The following is a 21,044-nucleotide window of genomic DNA, read 5'->3' as shown; positions in this document are numbered from 1 at the left end:
TAGTGATACTTGAATTTTCTTAATTTCCTGCCTGAAATTCCTAATAAATTACCAAAAAAAGAAAAATGCCAGATGTAGCAAATGATTGTAAAAAGTCAGAAGTTTCAATAAACACTCAATTTAAAAAAAAAGAAAGAAAGTCAGAAAAGGATTTTATGGCAGTTATAATGGTTCAGGCTTGAAAGGGTTCATTGACCACGATGAACTACAAGTCCCATGATGCCTTGGACCTTGCGCATCTGAAATATGCCGACAGCGTTAACTTTGTTTCTAATTACAGTTTACAATAACTCGTTGTTCTCATGCCCGCATATCAATGAAGACCCAGTAAACAAAAACAGGGACAAAAAAAAACGACACCCCCAGCAGAAACAATTAAGCTAGCTCTGCAGCTAACAGTTAGCCCGGAAATGATAGGACACGGGGGAGGGGCTTTAACCCTGAGAGGGTATGTGAGGGACTTCAGGCGGGCATGCAGGTCTTTTCCTTCTCAGCCCGAGCAGACGATGGACCTTTGAAGACTATATACTATAAACACACAACATGGAAGCAAAAAAGGCCGAAACGATCTGGTCTGCTTCGCTAAATACTTCAAAGGACGGCGGTTAAGAGTGAACGAGGTGAGTACTGGGTCTGCACGTGGAGGAAGTGTACAGCGACTTACATCGCAAGCACGTGCAACCATGTGGCGATAAAGTAGAACTTGTGCTCCGATTTTTAAAGTGCATTCACTGGATTAAGCAACACTTTAGTTAAATGACGGATCCATTTAGCTATTCTTCAAAATTACTTTAAGGGTCACGGTTTTCACGTCTTTGTGGAACCAGTTGTTGTTCAATTCTGCAACAAATATTTTAAGCAATTCTGCGCAAAGTAAAAGATTCCCTGATTCACTCATTACACATTTAATTAATGCATTCTTTCTGTGTATGAATGGTCAGCTGTGTGTTTAGCCTGATACATGTCATAGACTGTATATAAAAGATGGACATAACATTGGCGCCTGAACGTTATTAATGCCTTAGAGCTGCACTTTTGCCTAATTGTCAGCAGGGGGTAAACAGCTTTCTAGACATCTATGCAAAAATGACATTACTGAGGTCAGAGGAAAGAAGCAAACATTTTCCTGAATAATTTGTTTCATTGCTAATAAACCTGATGAAGCAGGATATGCTTTACAGTGGACCTGCTTGGGCCCCTTTATGCTTGCTGCATTGGTTATGTGGTGCTCAAATGGTGATGTCGCCACAGCTCTGTAGCATTTACACCAACACCAAGGGTATGAGTACACACTGCAATGTTGCCACTGCTACATTGTGGGTGTAGACATCAACACTGGAAGCAGAGAAGGGTTTTATTTCATTATTAACAGTGACACGATCATACACTCAGATTTTCAACACAGTGGCGGTAGCTCTCATGTGAGGCTTAAAAAAAATTGAGATGTGCCAACCAGCTGACACAATGCCAAAGTGTGGCATGTGACGACACTTTAGCAAATGAGGGCGAGTATAATGGGCCTGTGAGTCTCACAGTCAGATGTGCTATTTACAAAGAATAAGAATAGAATAATCCTTTAATTGTCCCACAAGGGGAAATTTGGGAGTGTCTGGTTTAAAAATTTATTATTATTAATAATAATGGTAATGCCAGAAATCTTTTGCTTGAGGTGTCATAAAGTCAAAGTGTCACTGACTGTGTCCTTTTATATACAGTTTATGCTACATGTTGCAGACAGTGAGTACCCTCAAAGTCTGAGCAACACTGCTGGACAAACTCATGACGCAGTTTCTGAATTACTACACACATCGTCTCGGTTGTACACACTCGTAGCGGTTGGTTGAAGGGTTTTGGGGGGGCGTTTGGATTTGTCTCTGTTAAAATAAAAAGCTCCTTCTGCTGTGCGACCTTTACAAATGTGCCTTTCAGCCTGTTTTACTACAACAAAGCAAGATTTGCAAGTCATTTGAGGCTCCAGTAATCAATTTCCAAAGCGCATGAAGTGCCTTCTGCTCATGATTAAGATCATTGTGTTTATGTCTGGTTTTTCAGCCTTCACGGTGGGATTGGATGACAGTGCAGAGGCTGGAGAATGCACAGGGCTGTTTAGCAGACTGAAGGCTGGCTGAATGCAGTCGGAGAACAATGTGATCACCTGGAGATGAAAGCAGAGCAAGAAGAAAACAGCCGGTGAGCCTTTTTTCTTCTTTCTTCTTCTCTTAACAAACGAACCGGTTCCAGCCTGTGACGACAAACTAAATAAACTTTTCTGACACCTACTATGAGAGCTGAACTCCAGCTCCTGATTCCAGCTTTTCTCTGAGGCTCAGTTATTTATGATAAATGTTTTTATGATGAATTGTCACGTTGCCTTCATCTTTAAAAACAACTACTGTGTTTTCCAGGTGAGAGGAAGGTGACTGGAAGTAGGCTGTATTTTGCCACATGGTCCTGAGAAATGGGCTTTCATGCTGGTCTGAGATCAGGTGAGTCTGTATAAGATGCTGGTACTCGAACATTTTCAGCCTGTGATGACAAACTAAACAATCTTTTCTGACACCTACTATGAGAGCTGAGCTTCAGCTCCTGATTCCAGCTTTTCTCTGAGGCTTCTGGAGTAATCCTGTAATACCATGTGATGCTACGAATGTCTTTATGTGAATAATAACTGAGCTGCTCCTCTTGTTTACAGCCCGACTCAGGATGACAGATGGTGATCTAGTTTCTTTACGGTAAGTCTGTTTATATGCAATGCATGTGGGAGAGCCAGTGACGAGAAAAACTCAACACCTCGTGTATGTGAACTTCCAGCTCATGGCTTGTTTTGCTTTTCTCCTTCTGTCACTCACATGAATGTGTATTTGTGTCTTTCAGGTGTGGTATTCAGATGTCGTCACCAGATGGGGAAGCTGCTCACAGGACAAACCCAGCAAAGATGATTTTATGGGACAGGAGGATGTTGTTTTATGCGACAGGAGGATGTTGTTTTATGCAGTTATTTAAAAATACTTTTTCAAATTTGCCAAATAAAAGTTAAACTCTCGTTTTCTGAATGGTCTCTGTGGTGGTGTCATTCTATTGAAATTCTGATGCCTGATTAAAGCCAAAAATGAAGATTTAGGCCAAATTCATCCACCATGAGTTTGTGAATTCGAGAATGAGATAAGATGAAACTTTATTAGGTGGTGCAGGATTTAGAAACTGATACCACAGGTGCACCACCTTAAGAGTAAAGAACAAAGTGGGTACAGCTGCAGTCTAGTCATACTAACTAGACAGTCTTTGGATATTTAAAAGCACAGCTGTGCACTGGGAGGTACAGCAGGGTGACTAATTAAGAATCTGCTGTTCAATCCATGCAGATGTCAAAGTGTCCTGGGAAAAGATGAAGCACCCATCCGCATGATGAAGGTTAAAATAAGTTTAGTGGTCAAAACAATGGCAGCATTAGAGAGAAGGAAAACGTGTTTAGATTACAGGTCAGGTGTTTTTGATGGTCTGTACCAGAGCTGAGTAAAGAAAAAAATCAAAGTACTGTTCTGGTACTTTCTGTGGGGGCCTCGGAGGAGAAACAGGCATAGCCTCCGGTCACATGAATAGAAAATGACCTCCCTGCGTGTTTTCCCTTCGGAGCGACTCATTTGCGTTTTCCCTGCCTGCGCTGAGGCTCATTGCGTGCTCGGATTTCCATACAGGTGCGTCTGCTCCGGCTCTCGTTTGACTGTCAAAGCAGGCGCTGGTGCTTTTTTTTTTTTTCTCTCCGCCCCCGCAAGCATCCAGCTTTACCGGGGAGGAGCGCAGAGGAGTGCCTTTACGCCGCGGAGAGCCGACACACACACACGCATATACTCACACAGCCTCCTCCCCCCACCGACTCCGTACTCATCTACCGGTGAAACGCCACCGACTCCCGGCCCTGAACGGTCCTCGCCGCCGCTGAAGCCCGGTCTGCACCCGGCAGCGCACACACTCGAACAGCGGTCCTCTCCCCGGTAGGCCTGACGGTAAGAGCGGCTTTGTCATTCACTCGCTGTCACCACACGTTCACGACGAGGTACATTTATGTCCTTCCTTTATGAGAGGGAGGACAGAAGCTGCTGTAAAATGGGAGGAAGACCGTGATGGGGCTGTAGCATTGCCTGTAATTAAATGATGAAGGCCTTTTCATGGACCGGTTGGCTGGTGGAGAAGCGCAGCAGGATGGATGCTGGTGGTGGAAACCGGCACCGGCAGCCGACCTACTTAGATCCATTAAAAAGATGAAGAGCAGGAGGAGGGAGACAGCTTCCAGTAGAGAGGGCTTAACCGATCCATGATTGAACTCTCTGGCTGTGTCTTGCTGCTGTAATGTGGCCTGGGGCAGGGTGGGGCAGGGCACAAATAAGATAAGAACACGAGACCTGTTTTCTAACATTAAATATATTAAAATATCCTGAGGTGTCTTAAGAAAGAGACAAAACGCGTTTTACCCTGATTATTTACATTTAAATGGTGTAACTCGATCCTTTTTCTGGGAACAAGAGAGAGAAAAATGGAAAACAGTTCATGACCTGCTCTTCTTTTAAGAAATTCGCTCTGTGACTGTTTTTCTTTGTGCTTTCCGTCTCCACTAAACGAATCAGTTTATTCTTGCTCTAGTATAAACATTTTACATGTCAACAGGATTCAAATACAATGGATAAACCTAACAAAATGAGGAAAGCACAATTTTAATGTGGCGTCATATTTTCCCACTAGCGCTGTCCCATACTGCAAATTTTGGTACGATCCAATACCAAGTAAATACAGGGCCAGTATTGCCGATACCATTACCGATACTTTTAACCAATAAAGGCAGCTCGTGTAGGGCAGAGCAGTGTGGCATAATGTAAGAGTTGAATCAGATTTGCCAAATTCTCCACACGTTTTAATGATCACCAAATCACTGATTTTGAACTTTCCACAATAACGCGTTAACACAACTTTAAGCTTTTTATGTATTTTGAAGACCTGGAATGTAAACGTGCTGAAATTTGCTCTAGGCTATAAATAAAATAGATGCGACAGTCAACACAAAGGTTGAGACATTTTTCATAGCGCATGTTTGAAGCATATATTTTCTTTTTTTAAAAAAGAGAGAATAGAAACAAAATATCAAATCCTGTTGCGGCAGTATCAATCTGATGCCAGTATCAGTGTTGGTATCGATACTATCAATATTTGGATCACTCCTCCCACCTCATTAATTAAGTCAAGCCCTTTTACTTATTTTACTTCTGATCATTTTACTGGCAGTCTCTCTGAAACCTGCTTCTCCATTATGTACATGGACACTGCTGTATGCCTAATCCCACACAAACCATCCTTCTGGAGTCAGAGGTCAACAGCCAGTAAAATCGTATTCATCCACAGCTGAAAATAGTCCACAACACGAGCGCAACTTACACCTGTTAGAGTAATGTTTGCAAAAAGTTGTGTTTATTAGTTTTTTTTTAAACGTGAGTTTTATTTTGAAAAATTAGAAAATAACACAACACTGGTTCTCTGTGCAGAGCTTATCCACGCAGTGAATTATGACTCAGAGCAGAAGCGACAACAAAAATACTCCCGCTTCAAAAAGGAGCTGGAGCAGGATCAGTCGGCTGCTTTTACTTCTTTTAGCACTCTAAAATTGGCGCAGTTGCAAAACAAAAACAAGCTTTAATCATCTGTGTAGTAGAGCTGTGCTCTTTCAGTCTCTGATCTGCGTGTGTGTGTTTGTGTGTATACACAACAGTAGCATCATGGAGGAGTGGGACATCCCACAGATGAAGCGCGAAGTGGAAAGCCTTCAGTATCAGCTGGCAATCAACAGAGAGAAATCTTCCATCACTGTCACTGAGTGAGTCCACCTGCTGCACACACACACACACTCGTTCCCTCTCTGTTCAGTACAGCGTGTGACCCGTTGCTGACCGTACGACTCTCTCTTTCTTTGATCTTTTTTTGTAGGCTGGTGAAATGGATCGAGGGATGTGTTTGTGAAGATCCATTTTTGAATCCGGAGCTCATGAGAGCCAATCCCTGGGTGGAGAAGGGCAAGTGTGTGATTCTCTAGCGGTCACACACACACACACATACACACTCATATATATAAATATATACGCACGCACGCACGCACACGCACACACACACACACACACACAATCACGGATGCATACAAACTGAAGGATGACGCACTGCACTAACTCACATGCTCGCTCACACACACGATCAGTGCTATCACCGCTTTTCTCTGAATGCTTTCTGTGGAGACGAGTGTATGTGTGAGTGTGCAGCACCGAGTAGCTTTCTAGAGGTTTGTTTTGATGAACAGCACCTTTTTATTGGCTCTTTACACTGTCAATCCAAATAAAGACTGTTTTGAATTTAACACGCATTGATTAAGATTCTTTCATATGATACAACAACAAGTGCAGCTGAGAATGAGACAGTAGCGTGTGTGTGCGCGTGTGTGTGTGCGCTACAGCAGATCTCTGATGTAAACATTTCGTCTGACAGCGTTGGACATGCCCTCATTAAACCGGAACCACACGTCACTGTTGCCCACTGCTGTCCCCATAGATAGATCTGCTCTCTTCTCACCTGCGGAGACACAAACAGGCTTTGAGTGCACTCATTCGGGTCCAAGTATTTTCATATTTGATTAAGCTGGTGGCTTTTTTCACAATGAATTAAAAAGTTCATACTTCAATTAATATAAATTTTCCAGTCCAAGTTTCTTAAACCAAAGAGTTTTCTGTCATTTCAGCTCAAACCAATGACTTTTACATCAATAAATCCCACAACAGAGCCGATGCTGATCTGTGTAACTAGTTTAGCTCCAGTTTCACACTAAGGGTGAATTCTTTTTTTTTTTCCTTTTTTTTTTTTGGATGGAGGACTTGAGGAGGTGGAAATAAGTTATGAACATCATCAGCCTTCAACTTCCAGTGGAAAATTTGCAGTTAGGCAGCAACACTGTTTATTTACAGTTTATTTTTAACTTGTTCTGTTAGCTCTACTTTTGGTCTCCTTCTCCTGAGGAGCTAAATGCTAACTACTTGCTAACAGTGGTGTCTTCCAGTGAAAACAGCCGCCTGCTGTAGTGTAAAAACGACACTATGAGAGCAGTGAGGCTGAAGCCGCAAGTACAATAAAAATCTGATCCATCGGCGTAAATATCTGTGTATCTGTGGCTCAACATAAAGCTCTGTAAAGACGATGAAAGCTGCAGACTGATAATCATTTAATCCATAGCATCCTTTCACTCTCACACTGTTGTCACATTATTGCATAATTCAACTATGCACCCATCTAAAGTACTGATGCATACCGTTGACGCCACCAGATCCAAATTAGTGCTTCTCAGTCCTCTCCACAAACCGATCCAATCAAAATAAAAAAGTCTGGGAAGCATTACAGAGGATGTGGAGCTGTGCCTGTTTTAGTAAATAAATCCTGCTTTGACCTACAAATGACCACAGGTCTGCGTTTCCACCCTGATTACACTGCTCATCAATGCCCCTGATGGTGTGGTTTCAGGAGGGTTAGTGCTTTTAATGGGACTTTTTGGTCATACGGTAAATAAGACATGCACAGAGACATGTTACGGGTCCTGAGCTAACGATGATGCACTTTTCCAGAACTGCAGGAGGGGTGGAGATTTAATGTATTCAAACAGCAGTCACAGTTGCCTCCACTGACTCAAAAGCACCAGCAGGCTCAGAAATGACCTTGAAGAGTTTTATTAGCATCCAAGGGCTACAACTGCTACATCTCAGGAAAATGTAGTAAACTGATTTTGAGGAATGCTGGACACTATTATTAATGTACATTTTAGGAAATAAATATTAAGTATGTTTGTTCTATTGGCTGATGCATAAATATAAGGATCGCGCTGTGCAAAGTAGTTTGTTTGGCTAACAGAGATCTGATAATAAATGCAAGTGGTAACAGTGCTGGCAGTCCAGCAGCTCTGCCTGCAGACTGCAACAAAAACGCTTAATTACCAAAGTTACATAACACACATTAGTTGTTACCTCTGGTGCGTGTGGACCTGATGTGCTTCGAGGCATTAAGTATTAAAAAAAAATCAGAGCAGCCTGTGTTTTCCACATTTGAGATAAATGAAGTCAGGTACCTGTGTCTGATGACGGCTGTGGTCTCTGGGGTTTAGGGGCAACAGCTCGACCAAAGAAATCCACCTCAGGCTGCAGGACGCAAACACAACAACAAAGTGATGAGAAGGATGAAGTTAAACAGGAAGTTTCAAACGCTTTGTCCTCAATAACGAGGTCAATATCAGTGAACAATCACACACACACTCTCTCTCTCATTAGCCTAATTTCCCAGTTGTCTCCATCGGGGACTGTGACCCAGTGGCTTCTTATTAGCCTCATTCCTGCCCTCTAGAGGGAACTATTATAACTCATCTAGGCTCAGTGCAGACAGGCTGCTCCACTCTGGCTCCACCAGCAGGCACCAACTAACACCCACATGTGTGAGGAGCACAGTGACCACACCCTGAACATACAGTAGAGTCTATAACAGTAAACATGTTACCGGCAGTGGAAACTTGAGCTCTGTGTTTTTTTTCTTTTGTGCAGTGCTGCGAAAAACTAAGCACACCTCATGACTCAGTAACTTTAGCAGCAATATTGAGGTTGAAGGCATTCAGAGGAGTTTGCATGACTCAGTGACTACAAGGTGACCATTTCCTGTGGTTGTAAAACCGCCTCAAACCATCACCCCTCCACCACCGTGCTTAACAGCTGGTGTGAGGTATTTGTGCCAATATATTGTGTTTGGTTTCAGCCAGAAATACGTTGTTCTTCCTAATAGACAACGTTTCACCATGAAAGTGTGCCAAATGATAATCTTAAAGAATTAAAGAATAATCCCAGTGGATTATTTCAGATTTTTTTTTATGACAACATCACCAAAACAAAAGGCAAACATGTTGTGCAGCTAATGTGGACCAATCAGAAATTAGAGAAAATTTAAGATCAGTTTTGAACAAATAAACGAAGCCTGTATGTGGTTTATAAAGCTTTCTCCTACGGTAGTGCTTCTCCTCCCCCCCCCGGTGTCAGCTGGTATACACTCCCACCCCCATGAACTGTATCAAAGGTTAAGAGGGGGCACTTTCAAGTTAAAAAAATAACAAATAAATTATTTAAATAAAAGAAAAAAATAAGTGTTTTTTCTGTGTTCAGGCCAAAAATAACAACTACAAATCAGACCATATTATCAGGCAGTGTTGGTCCAGAGCAGCAGTGATTTTCCAGCAGCTAACAGCGTGTCAAAGTGTTTGTGCGCCTCACCCTGCTCTCCACTGTGGTCTGCTTGACGATGTTCTCCAGCCTCTGCTGGTGGTTCCTGCTTGCTTTAGGACCGGCGCTCTTTTTGTCCTCCGCTTTCTACGTCACACAGACACGGCGCATTACAAACACGTCACGTTAATTAGCACGCGCGGGGCCAGGTGCTACGCGTGCCCGAGTCTCACCGGTGCTGGGTTTCGCAGCAGCATCAGTTGCTCGGCCCTCCTCATCTTCTCCTGCTCCATCTCTCTGCTGATGGTTTGTTTGGCCTGGTACGTCAGCTGGCGGCGCGGAGGCAGGCCTGGAAACCTCACCACCTCCTCGACGCGCCTGGAAACCCGCAGTAAACACAAACAAACGAGACGCTCGTTGTTTACACGCAGTAAACACAAATGCACTTGTGATGCAACTGACACTCGGCTGAACCCTGTTAGATGACGAACAATAACAAAAAGCTTCCACTCCTGGTGCCGTGGTTGTTGTTTTGGTTTCCCCCCCCCAGAATAAAACCCAGAATCTCTCATTCTCTAAAACTTTAATCCTCTTACTGCTGATCTCCAACTCAATCCACACACACACACACACTCACTCACAGCCCTGTGGACCAATAAATACAATAAAAGCAGTCACACGGTTCAGTCGGCTATTTATTGTGGAATAGCGTTATGTCAACCGTGTTATCATTAGCATCTACATGTGCAGATATCATCTTTAACATCTGAATCCACACAATTCAACAGCAGTTCTGTAACAAACAATAAAAATGAACAACACTGGTTAAACTTCATATTACTAAAATCTAGCCGCAGGTTACTTTTAAATTCATTTTTAACCGTATTAGGACATATTAGGGATTTATAAGGACACACAGTCTTCTGCATGAAAGCAGACATCAGTTCTAGGGTTTATTTTAAATGACCTCTCCTCATCTTTCCCACTCTTCTTCCCTGCACATCTCCTCCTGCTCACAGCGTCCGACATGACCAATCACCAACTGCGGCCAAAAAGAGAGCAGTCCAATCAAATAATCTTGTCCTGCCTGAGCGCATCCGCTGTTTGTGATGTTAAATGTTTAGATCCACGGCTGCACTCTGTGCCTTTTATGCGTGAGATATCAGAGAGTGGAGTTGTGGTGCGCTTGAGAGGGCAGGTACAGAAAGGTGTAGATCAGCAGCAGCAGCAGCAGAGCCAGCACTAGAGGCAGGCCCCAGTCGCTGGTGACCAGCACTTCGTCACAGCGAGCCTGTAGAAAGGAGCCGTCCTGGGCGTCCCGCTGCTCCTCCACACGGGCCGGCATGGCTGAGGTAACAAGCTGGTTATCCCATTCTAACTGCAGCAGGCGCCGGCATCCTCAGAATCACAAAAATGAGGGTGAACATTAAGTAAAAGTCTCTCAAGTTAAAAATGCTCTTTTTCTTCTTTTATCCTTTCATTCCTCGACCTTTCAAAAGGCCACCTCGTCACTTACTGCCTACTAACCTATCTAACTTAAACCCGCCCCTCCTTCCATCCTCTCCTCCATTCACCTGCATCCAACGGTGAGGCTTTACTGCTTGCTACCCTGCTTCAACCACGACCATCACACACACACACACGCCCACCAGGTGTTAAGGGGATTAATCTCTTAAGCCTCCATGCAGAGAACCACAGTGTGGACAAGAGCAGTGACCTTCAACACCCCTCAAACACACATCAGCTCTGCATGAGTCCAGTGTACAGTGGAGTCCAGCCAAGTGTGCGTACGTGTGCGTGTACTCACGGCTCCAGCACGTAGGTGTACTGTCCCTCTGGAGTGCGGTCCTGCCTGTAAGAGAGATTGTATGCCAGCATGGTGTCGATCAGCTCACGCATCTGCTCCTTCTCTCTGCTGCTGAACAGCTGTGGATTCACCTGAAAGAAGAATAAGAAACTTTGATATCATGACCCACCCACATCTATCTAAGCAGACACAGAGGCTAAAACCTGGCATTTCAGGTCCTACATTTACAATGCTTTTTGTCAAATTTAATGTTTGATGTGCAAAATTTAGGTTTATAAGATCTGCACCATAAAACCATAGATTTGTTTTAAAAAAAGGCATCATCATCATTGCATTCTGCACATTTTGCACAGTTTTGGAGTTTGGGCTGAACATACAGGCATGTACCAAGGTTACAATGTAAGCTTTTACATACGGGCCGTAGTTTGGGACAGATGATGTCGAGAAGCAAGGTGAGGATATCGAGGGTCAGGCTGAGCTGACTGATCCTCGCTCTGATGCTTGCTGGGGTGTCGGCCAACATGGTGGACAGAGCGTTCTTGCAGCTGAGGAGCCGGGAGGAGGCCTGGACGGGACACAATAGTGACTGATCAGCAATGATGCCTTAAAAAAAACCCAAACAAAAACGTCTTCTTCTCCTTTTATCACTTTTCCTTCGCACTGCTGCACAGGTGTGTGTAGGAGAGTCGTACCTCGTGCTGGCTGTGGGGATAGCTGATGCGGGGCACGTTCGTGTGGGCAAACAGGAAGTGAAATGTGATGGAAAGGAAGGGCAGGTATTTCATCAGAGAGAAGTTCTGCCCGTGCAGAATCACGTGGCTCAGCTTGTCTGAGAAGGCCAGCCAATCCAGCGCCTCGCACGCGCTCTGGAGGTTTGGGTCCCTCACACGCATGGACAGATAATTATCATACAGACCCTGAGGAAAAGAGATGTAATGCAACATTACACAGTGAACCATGAACTACTTTATATTCTGGAAACTTCCACATGAGTCAGTGCTCCTCCTCAGCTTTTCTGTACTGCTCATATTAAGCACGGTTAAAGTTTCAAACATTGAGGTCAGCGTGAGTTAAGAAATCCCTGTGAGCCAAAAACTCAGAAGCCCCACCCACCTGCTTTTCAAACCTTCTGTTTATGACAAGCAACCAATCAGAAGAGAGTCGGTTTAAAGGTGCAAGAGTTAAAGAAGCTCGTTTCAGACAATCGATGAGCTGAGGAGCGGCGTGAGGGCCCGATATAAGATAACAAGCAATTTGAAATGAGCAGAGCAGGTCCCATAGAGTTTCCTGTATTACCTGAGAAACCTTTTCATATTCTCCACTAGACGAAGCCAGATGCAAGATGTGCTGGAACCTGTGAGCTCCACTTCCCGAACCCGGTCCGTCCTCAAACCCCTCACCGACACGTTTCCTGAAAATAATGAATATTTATCAGTAATTTGCAACATATGGTCCTCTACACACCTCAAACACCTGCTGTACCTTTTATTTGTGCCAAAGATTTAACATTATCTTATGACTGTTTACGATGGTCTGGCGGTCGTTTGTTTTTCAGGAAATTCAGTTTTATTTATATAACACCAGCCACCTCAAGGTGCTTTATATTGTAAGGTAGAGACCCTGCAATCACATGACCGCCTGTGAGTAAGCACTTGGCAAGAGTGGGAAGGAAAAACTCCCTTTTAGCAGGAAGAAACCTCTGGCAGAATCAGGCTCAGGGAGGGAAAAGAAAAGACACAGTGACTCGTTTCAAGGCTTCCTACGACTTTCACCTGCTTCAACTGAAGACTTTAAAAGACATTTTAATACTAAGCTCAGTTCATATGCGCTATGATTATCTTCAAGGTTTATCTATTTACTTAGTGATATTTGCATAATTTTCACACCCACAGGTGTGAATCGTCATCTCTCTCTCTGTGTTAGCCATGTGACAGACTGCTGGCCTGTCTCGGGGAACTCGCCGTACCGTTTTGTACGTGGTAACTGGAAGATTTCCTGCCATAGATGGAACAAGCCTTTGTTCTGGTCCTTCTGCCCCACAGAGATGCTCTGAATCGTCTTGCTGTCCAGCTGCTTGACGCCACGACTATGAAGGAACTGGACAGAAGCACAAACACATGTTTACACCGAATTCTTCACACTGGCTGTGCATCTGCCGGGCTTTCCTTCTCAGCCGCGGCACCCACCTGCAGCGTGTTGATGCAGGACCGGATGTCGTTGTCGGTCTTCTCGCACAGTGACATCAGGGTGCCCGTGTCTGCCTTCAGCCCCTGGCGGAGTGAGATCTGCAAACAGCGATTTCGTTTAAACAAGGATCAGCAGCGCGTGTCGAGATGTGTGCGTGCATCTGTGACTATGCTGACCTCTGCCAGTCTCTGTGCCAGGCGGGAAGGCTGAGTCTGTGGGAAAGCCAGGAGGAAAGCCTGCTGCCTGAGAGGCCGGAGAGCTGGGACATAACTTAAAAAGAAACAGATGACTTTAAAACGATAAAGAAGTAAAAATAAAGTAAAAACAAATAACAGGTATTCACAGTTCCCACTCTGCTGTTAATGCCACAGTTTCTCTTACAGGTCGTTACAGATGCAGATGATTGGTCGCAGTAAGATGGACTCCCTCTTCTTCTTCTTCTTCGCCGTCTCCGCGCCAGCCTCACCCCCGTGTCCGTCTTTCCTGTTCAGAACTGCCAGCAGTATGTTGATGGCGGCCTGCGGAGCACATCAAAGGGCAAGGCATTAAGAACGGCTGCGGTCAATTAGCTGCTCTTTACCAATTTAAAGCAGGAGTGTACCGCAGGTGCTCCGTCAATCTCATCGATAATGAGGCAGTTCGGCCTCTCATTGGCTCCCAAAACGGACTTCATCTGTGTCGCTGTGTCGATGCGTTTCTGGAACACCTCGGCGCTGCGATCGTCACTGCACAAACATCAACAACGCCAAGTGAGGCTGTGAAGGAGGAGGATGACAGTAAACCTGCCATCTCCATGACTTACTGCCACTATCTGCTCACTTATTATTATTGTGACTAACCTGGCATTGATTTCAACCACGTTGTACCCAGCATGCTTTGCAATGACATGAGCCAGGGTGGTCTTCCCCAAACCTGGAGGACCGGATAGCAACGCCACCTGGAGAGAGGCCAAAATAAATCACACCGTGTGTAAAAGCCAGGTAATCAAATGCAAACAGATGTGACAGATGTGCAGCTTTTAGACCTTAAATTTGGGTCGTTTGTACTGGTCCAGTTCTGCCTCCAGCAGCTCCTCGGTCACCTCAATCTTGCTCTTGAAGCGATTTTGATTCTGATTTCCTTGATTGGGTTTAAATGCGTTCTGATTGGCAGCCTGTCTGTCGGATCGGGCAGGGCGGGACTTCCTCTCTCTTCCAAACACTACGGTGTCCCACAGCTTCAGCCACTTGAGCAGACAACGGTTGGTGAACTGAACGACACAAGACGCGCCACATCAACAAGCCGCCTCCACAAAGACTTTAGAATAAGCCTTCCTCCTTAAAGTCACACAGAAACACTGCACATCACTTACATCGTCGCTGAGCAGCTCTGTGTAGTGACGCGGTGAAAATCTGTCCACCCACAGCCGAGATGCTCGGCCCTCTGTGTCCTCTGGATCCTCGTTTTCTTCATCTTCTGGGTTTTCAGACTCAACTAACGCGTCGTTTACACTGCTGGAATGTGACATAAACACAAAAACGCAGTTAAAACTCCTGCTCGTGTATGTAAACTCAGTCTTGATGTGTCTCAAACGAATGAGATTGTGGATATTAGAGGGAAATGAGCTTCTTCCAACAGGTGGCTTGATGCTCCCTTAGAGATGGGGTGAGGAGTTCAGTTGTACAGGTCAAAGCAGAGTGGTTACTCCTCCGCATCAAAAGGAGCCTGTTGATGTGGTTTGGGTATATCAGACTGAGGGAAGACCTCGGGCCAGAGCCAGGACAGGCTGGAGAAATGATGTCTCTTGGTTTCCCCCCAGGCGAGCTGGAAGAGGTGGCTGGGGAGAGGAAGGTCTAATTTTCCCCTCTGAGACTGATACTCCCGTGCCCCGGATAAGCGGCAGATAATGGATGGATGGATCACACAGCACTTATTCTGTGCACTTCAACCACTCCATCTACCCCATATCACACGACCCATATAGAATCACAAACTACATAACGTGCTTGTGTTTGGACTGTGGGAGAAAGGCTGAGGAAACCCACTCAGGGACATCAGGTGGGATGTAAACCAAGAACTTGCTGTGAGGCGACACCGCTAACCACTCCACCACTCACGCCATCTTATCAGTCTCAGCTGATGTTTTCTGTTTTTGTTATTTTACAACCAGCCCAGTCTGTGTCCTCTTTTGAGCCCCACATGAGTGTGTTGATGTCTGTGAGTGAAACAGGAAGTGAGTTACCTGGCTAACAGCTCTGTAAGACGCTGCGATTCCTCCACAACCTGTTGGTGGCGCTGCAAGATTTCAAAGGAACACGAGACATTGATGTGAGTTTACAATAATTGTATGTTCTGCTATTAATGTAAGGGCTAGAGCGCCTACATTATATCACACATTTTCAAATGAATTATATTTATAGGCTTTTGTCACACTGGAAATCTAAACGCTCTTATTCTTAGATCTTCCATAACGAGACGAGCAGATGAAAAGTCCCTCTACTACGTGCTGTAGCTATGAGAGCTGTACATGTAGAAAAACTGCTAAGTAAGCTACTCTTCTATATCTCCCAGTCCTTCAACTTAGCCCCTGTTGTGCAGAATTAAAAAGTTAACGATGACAAAGTGAAGCAGAGCGTTAAAAAGCATGAAAGCTGTCCACTGAAGCTGCACTTTGTGTTCTTCATTCATGCTTCTTTGAGCTTTGAGGAAAGCTGATGCTGCGACAACTGAATATGTGAAGATTATTTCTTGGGTTTCTTCATCTTCTTATTAGCATTTAGCCATTAGATTAACACAGAACACTAGCCAATCAGAGTTAGGGTCGGGACTTCGTGGTCTCTGTAAGTAGCGTGATGATGAGATTTCTTAATTTGCTTTTAAGTTTATACTTTAAGCACATCTAAGGTCATCTTTGAGGTCAATATTAATTCTATTAATAGATTTCAATATAAATCCACTTTTTTTTAAATGAACACAATTTTAGTGGATAAAAAATATTCTTGGTAGATGCATTTTTTAACACTGGGTGCAGGGAAGGTAATGAGTCACTCACCCTGTCTGCTTCTTGCTCTCTCAGCAGTCCTATCGGCACTGCCAGCAGCCCCAGTCCACCCTGGGAGTTTGGTACTATTCTGGAGTCTGCTGTCTGAAGAGACACATGGAAATGTAGAGAGAAATAGAAATATTAACCAAACTCTGGAAGCTGCAGCTGCTGCACATGCTGCCTGTGCGAAATTCAGCCTCACGGATAAATAACCGGGGGGCATTTAACCTTTGTCTCTGCGTTCTCTTTCTGTCGGAGGTAGACCCGATTCCCAGACGAGTCCGTCACACTGATGTAGTCTCCCTCTAAAGGAGGTCGCTTCAGCACACGCAGGGATGCCGGCGCCGCTGTGGGAGGTCGCTGTGGAGTCAGTGGAATCTCAGCAAAGCCGCTGATATCCAGCACAGCAGGGGTAGAGCTGGAACACAAAACATGTTCAGAAGTCTCAGATTTATATTAAAGGCTGAAATCACGCTTTTGTACAAGTATGATTTTAAAATAACAATTTTATCGTGCAGGTTATTGTTATGCCCATCTCCACGTACAACAATCCCATCAAGGACAAAAACAGAAACTGCTTAAATATGATGGAAAAAAGACGACTGCATTCAGCACCAGCTACATCTGCTCCTCAGGCACCTGTGCGCCGCTGTGCCCCCAGCAATACTCGCCACTTTGCTTCAAATGACTGTCATGTATTGTTTTTAAGTGCATCTTACTTGTGTGTGAGTTTCTGCATTAAAATGTATTTCCGCTAGAAATGTTTGGGATTTTTAGGAACATCTTTTTGCTCCGGTATCAATTGAAAGAGATGCAGATGAATGTTAATATAATACATGTCTATTATTGATCTCAATACAATAGTTCAATAAAATCGCCACAATATAACAAAGCAAATGAGCTCAATAAGTAAAAATCAAGGTAAAAATAAAACATAAATAAATAAAACACATTGAAGGTGTCTCTGAGTAAAACAGGTCAAATTCAATGATGCTAAACAAATCATTTAAAAAAAAACTACCTGATGGCGTGAGAGGGCTCATAGTGCTCTGGAGAGGATGGCGGTGTGATGTCATCACTCAGTGAAGGGACTTTGCTCTCTTGAACTTGTGCTGCGTTGAACAGTCGCTTGACCACACCAACGTCCTGCTTCTGTCGCTTTGCCTTTGGAGCTGGAAGAGGCAGGCTTAGATTAAAGCTGCAAATTAGACAGGTGTAAAAATACAGGTGCACCCCGAGGGTGAACTCACTGATGGGCTGATTGTCCAGCAGGTGCTCTATATCCGAGATGTCGTCTCCTGGACCCTGACTGTGGCGTTTCCCCGGCTTGCAAGTTTCGTCTACGATGTTAAAGCACACATAAAATCATACATTAATTACTTCCTGGAGACTTAACCCTAACTTTATCTATCTTAACTTTATCACCACCATCCTCCTGAGCCTGACCGATTTGCTATCAGACCAGTATGGCTGTTTGCTGATCAGCTGACAAATGAAGAGGATGAAGAAGTGGTAGAAACACCCTTCAACCATGTTATAGGTGCTGAAGTTGCAAAGTCTGTCCTCAGAGGGCGCTCTGCAACTTCCCTGTTCCCAGCATGTTTATATAGCCACAAACAGCCAGCTGAGCAGTCCGTCTTTATTGGGTCACGGGGGTTGGAGACAGAGAGCACTCACATGTACAATTTAAAATGAACCAAACTGCATGTCTTTGGACTTTGTCAACCAGTTCTCGTGTTATCGCGTTTCAGAATTTATTTTATATTCTACTCTGGTTTATAAACGTAACAATACATACAAATAATACAGTTTGACAAAGGGTTAGGTATTGTATATAGCTATGAATAAGTATGAATTAATGATGTCAGAATCACGAACAACTGTACCACTGTGTGGTAAATGATTACTTTAAACTCTTCTCATTAATATGGGGAATTATTAGGGATAATAATGGAGCAGATTACATACATCTTCTGATGTGTGGAGCCTGTTTCATCAGAATAGACAAAGGACTAAACAAAGAATTTAGTTATAAGTCTTATTCAAATACCACATAGTATGTATAATCATGGAGTTCACACACCCATTGAGGGAATAATAAACCAAACAGAGACAAAAGTCAGCATTTTCTTGGATGTATAGTCCTGAACAGAACAGCACCATCAGTGAGGTGTCAGAGGGGTCCGAATTAGTTTTGCTGGATGATGATAATGTTAACTTCACTTGATTTATCTGGTGTTGCTAGTCCGGTTTCCTCTGCAGTTATCTGCTGGTGTAGGAGCATCTGAAACTGTGACACCAAGAAACTGAATAGGCTGACTGGGAAGGCCAAGGCTGTGCTGGGGAGTCACTGGTCTGGCTGAAATGACCAAAATGCATAAGAAAAAGAGCATTCAGGCCCCTTTTTTCCTTCGTTTTTCATAGCATAGCTTCAACAAAGTGATGGAAACATTCCTTAGAGATTTTGGTCCATATTGACATGAAAGCATCGCAGTTGCTGCAGATTTGTCAGCTGTAGATCGATGATGAGAATCTTGTGTTCCACCACAAGCTAATGGATTGCAGAGAGGCCATTCGAATGCAGAGAACTCGCTGTCATGTTCAAGAAACCGGTTTGAGAGCATCTGTGCTTTTGTGGTAATTGTGTTATCTTGCCAGGAGCAGACATCAGATGATGCGCATACCATAGTCATAAAGGGATGGACATGGTCAGCAACAACACTCAGATTCTCTGTGGTGTTTAAATTATACTCAGAAGTATGCCAAGAAAATATATCACACTACATTTCACATTCACCAGCCTTAATCATGGATGGATCTATGTTTGTCTATGTTTATGAGTAAAGTCTGGCCCTATAATTTGAACACAGCAACTGAAGTCACAGCAGAGAACATTTTTCCAGTCTTCTACTCTCCAGTTATGATGAGCCCGTGTGAAGTGCAGCCTCATTTTCCCGTTATTAGTTCAAATTCAAATTTTTATTTGTCACGTACACAGTCATACACAGTACGATATGTAGTGAAATGCTTGGACAATTATTATTATTAGTTATTAGTTCACAGAAGTGAAGTCTGCTGTAGCACATCTGCATCGAGGTTTGATGCAGATCTGCAGAGATTCTCTTCTGCATACCTTGTTGTAATAACAATAATACAAATAACAACTTATCTCCCTATCAGCTCAGAGCAGTCGGCCCCTTCTCCTCTGACCTCTGGCATCAAAAAGGCACAGAGAAAACTGCCACTGGGTATTTTCTCTTTTTGGGCCATTCTCTGTAAACCCTGAATATGGCTGTGCAGGAAATCCCCAGTAGATCAGCAGTTTCTGGAATACATGACCGTGTTTACATGCCTAAATGCATTCAATTGATACGACGTGACTAGCTGGTTAGATGTGTGTGTTCACATATCTACACATATACTGTATATTAATAACCTATTTTTTACTTTTATAAAGTCACAGCTACACATATCTACATATACGGGTGAGTGTATAATCACTGCCTCTAAGTCTTATTTGCAAACTCTACTTTTTATTGCACCTGTACAGATATCTCAAACTCTATTTTCATTATATTTATTATTTTTCTTTATCTTGTGCTATTATGTTGTAGCTTGAATGTATGCACTTCTATTTCTTTTTATTCTACCCGGAGTCTGTTTTTGTTGCGTTTTGCTCGATCCGAACTCACTGACACAGCTTTCCCAAAGATCCTGAAAGCCATTTAAACGCACCTCAAGAGCCGCACTGTTCAAAAGCAAAGCAGCCCTAAATTAAGTCTACTCCTAAACAAAAACTCCACTTTTCTACGACGGTTTCCGAGAAGTAGCTCGGCGATTTAACAGTTGAATCATAGGCTAGCTACCCTTTTGGTAACTTGAGTGTTTTGGACTCACCCTCCATCTCAGCCAGCACCTCCAGCTCGTCGGCAAACTGCTCCTCGAAGTCGTCGTGTACCTCGAACAGTTCATCGTATTCGTCCATTTTGCCTGGTCCGATAAAACCCGAGACACGGCGGCTAAATAATCAGGAAAAATATATTTCCCCCGATAGCTTCTTTCTCAGCTTCGACAGTAGCTTTGGCACAGTCGTGTTCCCGGCAAATTTTTTGTTATGAAGTATTACATCCGGGTCCGTTGCCCTCACTCCTGATTGGCTATCGCAGTTCTTTCCTATTTCCCGTCATACACTACTTAGCTAAATGATCTGAATATCTGAAAAAAATGCCGACATTTCCCTGTAACAGTGCGACTAAATGTGTGCCAAGCTGTCTCCCTTAAAGCAGAATCGTTTCAATTTCAAATAGATAAACCTTGTTTCTGCTTGTTTGACCAGAGGGTGGCGCTGTCACTTCTCTTTAGTGACATAGCTCGGATGTGTTCATTTCCTGCCCGATTCAGATAATATTTTTTGCGCATATACCTTTGAAGTTGCTTCTTTGACATTTTAATTTGGATTAATTTGAAAGGTTTTCTCTTGAATTAACATCAACTAACTCTGCACATATTTAGTTAAAATGCAGTCAAACTTGCAAGTATTCCAATAAAATGCACTAGTGTTGACATCAAAGTCTATCTCCCAGCCCTAGAGAAGATTTTCTTTATTCATTACTATATTATTAATGGTAAATGGTAAATGGCCTGTATTTATATAGCGCTTTACTAGTCCCTAAGGACCCCAAAGCGCTTTACACAACCAGTCATCCACCCATTCACACATACAGACCTCTATGCACACCAGTTATTCTTATCGCTT

At 43.7% G+C, this 21,044-nt stretch overlaps 2 protein-coding genes, 1 long non-coding RNA gene and 2 other non-coding genes across 6 annotated transcripts; 4 read left to right on the top strand and 1 right to left on the bottom strand.

The window, feature by feature from the left end:
- The first annotated feature begins 430 nt into the window (after positions 1 to 430).
- On the top strand, positions 431 to 2,970 carry LOC101477152 (uncharacterized). The gene is made up of 5 exons (XR_001167935.3): positions 431 to 620; positions 2,053 to 2,190; positions 2,406 to 2,486; positions 2,693 to 2,732; positions 2,875 to 2,970. It is a non-coding gene; the product is annotated as an uncharacterized LOC101477152 (long non-coding RNA).
- LOC111501059 (small nucleolar RNA SNORD60) lies at positions 2,240 to 2,328 on the top strand. The gene has a single exon (XR_002721364.1). It is a non-coding gene; the product is annotated as a small nucleolar RNA SNORD60 (small nucleolar RNA).
- LOC111501058 (small nucleolar RNA SNORD60) lies at positions 2,524 to 2,612 on the top strand. The gene has a single exon (XR_002721363.1). It is a non-coding gene; the product is annotated as a small nucleolar RNA SNORD60 (small nucleolar RNA).
- A 431-nt stretch (positions 2,971 to 3,401) lies between the features above and the next one.
- gng13a (guanine nucleotide binding protein (G protein), gamma 13a) lies at positions 3,402 to 6,391 on the top strand. Its single transcript, XM_004568345.4, has 3 exons — positions 3,402 to 4,004; positions 5,756 to 5,860; positions 5,971 to 6,391. Exons 2-3 carry the CDS (start codon positions 5,763 to 5,765, stop codon positions 6,074 to 6,076), a joined length of 204 nt encoding a protein of 67 aa, XP_004568402.1. The 5' UTR covers positions 3,402 to 4,004; positions 5,756 to 5,762; the 3' UTR covers positions 6,077 to 6,391.
- chtf18 (CTF18, chromosome transmission fidelity factor 18 homolog (S. cerevisiae)) lies at positions 6,318 to 20,425 on the bottom strand. 2 transcript variants are annotated; one of them, XM_004568346.4, is made up of 22 exons: positions 20,186 to 20,423; positions 17,539 to 17,628; positions 17,310 to 17,460; positions 16,517 to 16,706; positions 16,298 to 16,390; positions 15,488 to 15,540; positions 14,618 to 14,759; positions 14,291 to 14,515; positions 14,106 to 14,203; positions 13,868 to 13,991; positions 13,648 to 13,784; positions 13,443 to 13,536; positions 13,266 to 13,364; positions 13,046 to 13,176; positions 12,376 to 12,490; positions 11,772 to 11,996; positions 11,495 to 11,644; positions 11,080 to 11,210; positions 9,506 to 9,650; positions 9,324 to 9,419; positions 8,141 to 8,210; positions 6,318 to 6,603 (listed from the first exon to the last, which is right to left on the bottom strand). In XM_004568346.4, exons 1-22 carry the CDS (start codon positions 20,271 to 20,273, stop codon positions 6,482 to 6,484), a joined length of 2,769 nt encoding a protein of 922 aa, XP_004568403.1. In that variant the 5' UTR covers positions 20,274 to 20,423; the 3' UTR covers positions 6,318 to 6,481. The 2 variants fall into 2 exon arrangements, with proteins under 2 accessions (XP_004568403.1, XP_004568404.1); XM_004568347.3 differs by lacking the exons at positions 6,318 to 6,603; positions 8,141 to 8,210; positions 9,324 to 9,419; positions 9,506 to 9,650 and adding an exon at positions 9,859 to 10,670 and having other exon boundaries at positions 20,186 to 20,425.
- Between the last annotated feature and the right edge of the window lie 619 nt (positions 20,426 to 21,044).

Source organism: Maylandia zebra, linkage group LG6, assembly GCF_041146795.1.
Source record: "Maylandia zebra isolate NMK-2024a linkage group LG6, Mzebra_GT3a, whole genome shotgun sequence".
NCBI lineage: Eukaryota > Metazoa > Chordata > Actinopteri > Cichliformes > Cichlidae > Maylandia > Maylandia zebra.
Note: the sequence above shows the minus strand (reverse complement) of the source record. Positions and strands in the feature narration are given on the sequence as shown.

Excerpts from the sequence above, each read along its gene's own strand:
- gng13a (XM_004568345.4), top strand. The coding sequence starts at position 5,763 with ATGGAGGAGTGGGACATCCCACAGATGAAGCGCGAAGTGGAAAGCCTT. Across the intron at positions 5,861-5,970 it reads TCTTCCATCACTGTCACTGA|GCTGGTGAAATGGATCGAGG; the intron begins GTGAGTCCACCT and ends CTTTTTTTGTAG.
- chtf18 (XM_004568346.4), bottom strand. The coding sequence starts at position 20,273 with ATGGACGAATACGATGAACTGTTCGAGGTACACGACGACTTCGAGGAG. Across the intron at positions 11,997-12,375 it reads AATATGAAAAGGTTTCTCAG|GGTCTGTATGATAATTATCT; the intron begins GTAATACAGGAA and ends TCTTTTCCTCAG. Across the intron at positions 8,211-9,323 it reads AGACCACAGTGGAGAGCAGG|CCTGAGGTGGATTTCTTTGG; the intron begins GTGAGGCGCACA and ends TGCGTCCTGCAG.